This window comes from Pseudorasbora parva, chromosome 11, assembly GCF_024679245.1.
Source record: "Pseudorasbora parva isolate DD20220531a chromosome 11, ASM2467924v1, whole genome shotgun sequence".
Taxonomy (NCBI): domain Eukaryota; kingdom Metazoa; phylum Chordata; class Actinopteri; order Cypriniformes; family Gobionidae; genus Pseudorasbora; species Pseudorasbora parva.
In genome coordinates this window covers 15,242,415-15,249,473 of record NC_090182.1, presented here as the reverse complement: position 1 = coordinate 15,249,473, position 7,059 = coordinate 15,242,415, and the positions used below count along the sequence as shown (strand labels likewise).

The following is a 7,059-nucleotide window of genomic DNA, read 5'->3' as shown; positions in this document are numbered from 1 at the left end:
AACATTAAAAGTTCCCCATCTTCCATTGCTCAGATAAACATAGTCCAGCCCAGTGCTATTGTACCAGACTAATTTGGTCATTGATCGCATTGTTATTTTAGTTTTATTAATATTTTGAATTGGCTTTAATTTATAGAAGCTTGCTTCCGCCACAAAATTTAAAAAATGTAAGAGATAATTGTGACTTTTTATCTCATAATTTAGAATTGCGTGACAAAGTCAGAATTGCGAGTAGTAAAGTCAGAATTGTGAGAGTCCCATTTTGAGGGGGAAAAATAACTTTTTTACTCGGAGTTAAAAGTTTACTCTGAGTTAAAATAGTCAATTGTGAGATATCTTTTTTATCCTCTGGCATAAATGAGCTTCCATATTAATTTGTGTATTATAATTTTTCTATTTAATTTAGTTACATTTTAGTCACTTTGTTATACGCTTTTGTCATTTTTCTTAAATATTGCTACTTAGGTTTACTTTTATTTCAGTTAATAATTGTAGTGCTTCAGCTTAAAGGGTTAGTTCACCCAAAAATGAAATTGATGTCATTAATGACTCACCCTAATGTCGTTCCTCACCCGTAAGACCTCCGTTCATCTTCGGAACACAGTTTAAGATATTTTATATTTAGTCCGAGAGCATATGGAAATGTATGCACACTATACTGTCCATGTCCAGAAAGAAAATAAAAACATCATCAAAGTAGTCCATATGTGATATCAGTTAGTTAATTAGAATTGCATTAAAACAGCGTATTGATTCATGATTCGGATCGCCAGTGTCACGTGATTTCAGCAGTTTGAATCATCAATCAATACGCTGATTCATAACTGTTTGAATCTTTATTTGAGGATTGAAAGCAAACCCGGAAGAGAAGACAATGCTGAATAAAATCATAGTTTTTGTGATTCTTGGGCCAAAATGTATTTTCGATGCTTCAAGAGATTCTACTTAACTAACTGATGTCACATATGGACTACTTTGATGATGTTTTATCTTGCTGGACATGGGCAGTATAGTGTGTATACACTTGGATATGCTCTCGTACTAAATATAAAATATCTTAAACTGTGTTCCGAAGATGAACGGAGGTCTTACGGGTACTCTAGTGTGTACGGGTACTCTCGGGTGTGGAACGACATTGGGGTGAGTCATTAACGACATAAATTTCATTTTTGGGTGAACTAACCCTTTAAACTTGTTTCAGTTTATTGCCAAGGCAACATTTTTTCTTTTTCTTTTTTTTATAATTGTCTATTTTATAACTATTTATAATTTATTTAATTTTTAGTTAGCAGAATGAATCAAACTGGGAAACTGAAATGTACACATCAGTTTTAAACTTGGACTAGTAATGTTTACTGTGTAGTTAAACACTGAACTCTTTCTAAGGGTCCTTTCGAACACCTTTGGTGACCCTGTGAAAGATGAAGAGACACATTCAGATGCAGATTCACGACTTAGAGCAAGGTTGGGGAAGAGAAAGGTGTGTGGATAATAATAATGCTACTCTATGAGACTCAGTTCCTCACTCCTCTGATGAGACTATAGTCCTCCAAACTCTGATGGAATATGTGCAGTCTTGAATCGCAGATGGAGTGAGGTGACTGAACGAGAAGCAAACAACCACAGGGGCCAACAGAACCTAAACAGAAGGACTCGCTCACAGCAAATATATATATATATATTTTTTTTTAATTAAAACAATGGTAAGATTCTACACATACAAACACAACAAATACATCAAGATATTCAGAGGCACAGATGTAATGCATGCCAGAGAACTCCCTTCTGTTGATAGCACCAAGAAAAGGGTCGAAATTTCATTCCCTCATCAGATCAACCTGAAAGGTTTTCTCTCAACTTGAGTATTATCAGTGCTGATACAGACAAACAGCTCAGCAGGAGAGCAACTGTCATAACATCACAACTGCACTCTCAACTACTAAACAAAAATGTGAAATACAAAATCCAGATTTTAAAAACAATTTAACATATTACAAATTAATATCATACCCTGTCTGAACATAAAAAACTACATTAAACTTAATTTAATATCTAACTTAAAGGATTTTTAGCATATAATATATTGAACAAAGGCATTGAAAATGAAATGTAAACAAACATGAATACTGATAAATAAAACTAATGTAAACATTTACCATTTTAGTGACATAGGGATAAAATGAGTCTAGAGGAAGGGTTCATCTGCGTGGGGTTGCGGGTCTGGGAGAGAGGGACGCTCTCTTACTTCCGTTTGCTTTTGGAGTCAGTGGTTTGAAACACACTAGATGCCGACATGAGGTTCTCAATGTACTGCCCGAGAACCTGATTCTCTGATTTCAACTTCAGGTTTTCTTCTTTTACTGCGTCCACCCGAGCTGAGAGATCTACCAAAATGACAGTAAGAAAGACAGCGTTTAATTTTTATCATTACATTATGGAAAACAATGAACTTTATGACAATATGCAAATTTTTTGAGAAGGACCTGTATACCTTCAATGCAATGTAAGTTGCTTTGGATAAAAGCATTTGCCAAATGCATAAATGTAAAGTAGTTAACATTAGGTAACATACCAAGTGGCGCTGGTTACTTACCTTCAAGAGTATTCTGTAACTCAAGGACCTGGTTTATAAGTCTGGTCTTCTCCTCCAATTCCACCTGGTTTTCTATGTCTCCTAGAAGACAAACTTAGAGTTAAATGTGCATTGTGTAGTATTTATGAGGATCTATTGACAGAAATGCAATATAATATACATAACTATGTTTTCAGTGGTGTATAAAGACTTTTATACTTAATTACCGTATAATGAGCCATTTCTATCTGCATACACCACAAGTCCCCTCACAGTGAAGTCACCATTTTGCGCTGTCATGTTTCTACATTAGCTCTAAACCAGGGATGGGCAACTTCGATAATGACGAGGGCCAACATTTTTTTCTCCTTCATATCAAATCCACATTCACACTTTTTACACCGTTGTACTCAGTTTAATTTTTATTAAGGTAAATTATTGTATAACTTATGTAACTGCTCATTTTAGTAAACGTATAGTAGACGTTTAGTAAACGTCATTTTACGTGCACATCCTACACTGTAACTAATACGGGAATCGGCTGGAAATAGCTACCTCTCCTGGTTTGATTTAGTATTAACATCATAATCTGAATGCATTATTTTCAAAGGTATCAAATAAATCATCTGAGTGGTCCAGCAGCCCATATTTAACATCATAATCTGAATGCATTATTTTCAAAGGTATCAAATAAATCATCTGAGTGGTCCAGCAGCCCATATTTAACATCATAATCTGAATGCATTATTTTCAAAGGTATCAAATAAATCATCTGAGTGGTCCAGCAGCCCATATTTAAAGGGGTCATAAACTGTGTAGTTTTATTGTTTTATGATGTTTATTAGGTTGAACTTTTAATGTTAGAATGCTTTTTACATCAAAAAAATGTAATAATTTAGAATTAAAATGCATTTTTCCTACCTGATTTTAGCCCTCTGCTCTGATTACTCTGTTTGAAGGGGCGTGTCCACTGTGAGACTTCAGTGTAAAACGCCCACTGCTGTGTTTGGTTAACGTCTTTCCAGTTGAAATAGTATTACGCTCACTTTTAGCGCGTTTCTACTATTACAGCTCTCATGGTTAAAGGTGCACTATGTAGTATTTTTGCAGTAAAATATCCCAAAACCACCAGGCCAGTGTTATATATTTTGTTCAGTTGAGTTCTTACAATATCCCAAATGTTTCCAACTATTTGTAAATTGTGAGAAATTAGCTATTTTAACCAAGGAACGGGGACGTCTGAGGGAGTCGCCTGTCAATTGCTTCATATCTGCTTTACCCTCAGTTTCCGGTTTTATTTTGGCAGAAATGCTTTACTCTTCGTCCATGTGCAACAAGCATCACAGCTGCCGCTGAGCAAACGCACAGAGTAACATCATAACATAATTTTAAACATACTTAAATGTATGTGATATGATAAACAAAGCTCCATTTCTCATGACCGGATAAGCGGAAGTGGCGCCCGCGACTATGTCGCATCATAATAAAAGCTGCTCGCAAGGCATGTGTTGCTTAACAATCGCTCCAGCGGCCTTCCTCAGCTCCTAAATACTCGGCCCTGCTCTGCTTCATAGTACAGTAACGTTAATAATCACATCCATGAACATGATTTCTGCCAGAGTCCTATCCCGAATCTTTTCCACCGGCTGTGAGGTGAAGACCACGTCCCAAGGTTCTGCGCTCAAACCTGGCATCATCAAGCTACGCCTTTGTTTTGAATAGGCGCCCTCTAGCGGATGGAAAAGTTACATAGTGTAGCTTTAACTTATTGTGAAAAGGTATATATATCGGTAATGCGATATATCACGATAATAATTGTGCACAATATAATTGTGCACAATATTATTATCGTGGGCACTTCAATATATCGTGAATAATAATTTATTAACAATTATATATTTTTTATAATGCACTCAAGAATACTTTGCCCATCAACCGTATAAATGCTCAAAACCGCTGTATTCTGCATCAAAGGGTGTAAGATGTAAATGAGAAGCAAATGAACGAGTGAAGGAGACGCGCTAATGAAGTGCCGCTCAATGACAGCAGAGGGCGCTGATAAACTGCAGAATGCAGCATTTACCCCGAAAACCCCGCAAACAAAAGCAACCGTGCTAGTGAAGTTTTTAAAACAACCATTCATTTTTTGTTTATCGCAGCACCAAATTGAAAGGGGGGGGTGAAATGCTGTTTCATGCATACTGAGCTTTTTACACTGTTAAAGACTTGATTTCCCATCCTAAACAGACAAAGTTTCAAAAACTAAGTTGGACATTTGGTGGAGTATTTCTGTGTTAAAAATACTCCTTCCGGTTTCTCACAAGTTTCGGAGGGTTTTTTTCGAGTATGGCTCGGCTTGACGTTATTAGATCGGAAGGTCCTTGTATGGGCCGTACGGACTCTTCTCCCGGTAGGGTGCGCGCGCGTGTGACTAGAGCGAGAGAGGAAATGCCCGCCCGTAAACACTCTCTCAGGTGCAGATCCAGTCATCCGTGAACACTTCTGACGCGCACTATGGTCGCGCCGCGCTCCACTTTATTCCTATGGGTGACATCAAGTGACTTCAACGCTTCAGCACAGCATTCCGGAAAGGCAGCGCTGCACTTGAACCGATTTGAACGCAGAAATGACGGGAAGCTTCACAACATCGCTTCAGTCGCGTCGCAAAGTGGATCTCCACCGTTCAGTGCTGTCAGGACTTTACCAAATCATACCAAAGAAGTGTGTTTTTGACGGAGCGGTCCCAGCGATAAAGGTTCGGTCCTGCTTTGGAAGCAGCCGGTGAGTAAAACTGTTCAAATGTCTATGCTGTTGGCTATCGTCATGTGAGTAAACATCAGTAAACGACACGATCGTGTGCTTCGTCATTCAAATGCGCTAACGGACACCATTGTTGTTCTATGTATAACGTTACACTAGTCTGACGTGCAAAACCGTTTTGCTTGCTAAGGTTTAGTCGCATACAATAGTCCATAAACCGAATCATGTCATCATAAACTGCGAGTAAAGACACACAAAGGTTGACAGGCCACTAAATACAGTACATACCAAAGAGACGGACATCCTGCTGTTGCTATTTCTCCTTTTCAATTTATTTCAGCCTCTGAATGATTCTGGATCATATATCTATTGGCTGAGATGGATGGGCTTCTCCGCTTGAGGACGTCACCGCTTTGAGCTTGTCATTCTTTAGCTCCGCCCACACAATACGCTCGGTTTTTCCGGGATAGAGTTTCCGGTACAGCACTTATTTCTTTTATAAATATAATAAAACTAAAGACTTTTCTGAGATATGAAGGATGCAATACTACTCTATAGGTACTCAAGATTGACGTGAGATTGACTGAAACTGAGTGTTTCATCCCCATGAAACATTGATTTCTCAATGTTAAGTGGTCTCTTAATTTTTTTCAGAGCTGTATTTGGTGCATTGTATTTAAACATTCAGTTATTTTTGTTATTACAAAAATAGTTCTTAAAGCTGTTACGCTGTGGCAAAAATTGATATCGGCACATGCCTAGTGGCATGAAAGGTTGCAGAGATGAAAATTGTAGCCGATCACAGACAAATGGAGCACGCATGTTGCATATGTTGATCTCGTCATTGCAACTCAGTTTCTGTACACTAACGAAAGCTTTCATGTTCACTAACAGTGCAAACTCGATATAGTTATGAGATTCGTTGAATAAAACGGGAGTTTTGGCGTGAGTGCAAAATTCTGTCACTATAGCCTAAACGCGTAACGGATAAACTCTCCAATGCACGCTGCTTCTTTAATCACTTTCTTTATAGAATTTCATCACTGTTAAGATTTATCCACATTCTATTCTTAATCCATACAAACTTACCATCCATGTCAGAATTCATGGCGAAATACTCGTCTACTGTTGTGAAATGCAGGGCTGCAACTCGACTTGACACACTTCAGGATGAGCACAAGGCCTGATGAAAACTAAAAACATAGACCAGGAGTTTACAAAGAGGCATTCAATCATAGATGTGGTGTCTTATTCATTGATAATGCAATGCTAGACGCTAACGTTACATATCTAACAGTTAACTATACCATGCGCATTGTGTATGTATACTTTATGTAACATAATAATAATAATCTATATATTTTTGTAGATGGCCTAAGTCAACATACACCAAATGAAGCGCAAATAGTTTATATCTTATTGTGAAACTGCTGCTAACGTTACTCAGTTTAGCTGCCGTTAGCTGACACACAGATGATGAGGTAAACAATCCAATACGCTGCCCATTACCGTTACAGTCCCATCTGAAGCACAATTAATCTCATTCGCTTAAATGTATACTCGTATAAATCTACTAAATAAAAATAAATCATGTAAATGAAACCCAAACCTTTGAAATGTAAAAGTAGACCGGCAGAAGAGGTGTCCAGCTCAGCGATGTCTTCTGGAGTCTGACGTCATGGATTAGGTATTAACCATGGTATTAACTCTTTAGATCCCACAAAGAA

General features: G+C 37.7%; 1 protein-coding gene across 2 annotated transcripts; it reads right to left on the bottom strand.

Annotated features, from left to right (window-relative positions):
* Positions 1 to 1,691: 1,691 nt before the first annotated feature.
* scocb (short coiled-coil protein b) lies at positions 1,692 to 7,039 on the bottom strand. 2 transcript variants are annotated; one of them, XM_067456492.1, is made up of 4 exons: positions 6,942 to 7,039; positions 6,422 to 6,525; positions 2,594 to 2,674; positions 1,694 to 2,384 (listed from the first exon to the last, which is right to left on the bottom strand). In XM_067456492.1, exons 2-4 carry the CDS (start codon positions 6,438 to 6,440, stop codon positions 2,242 to 2,244), a joined length of 243 nt encoding a protein of 80 aa, XP_067312593.1. In that variant the 5' UTR covers positions 6,441 to 6,525; positions 6,942 to 7,039; the 3' UTR covers positions 1,694 to 2,241. The 2 variants fall into 2 exon arrangements, with proteins under 2 accessions (XP_067312594.1, XP_067312593.1); XM_067456493.1 differs by lacking the exon at positions 6,942 to 7,039 and having other exon boundaries at positions 1,692 to 2,384; positions 6,422 to 6,474.
* Positions 7,040 to 7,059: the final 20 nt, after the last annotated feature.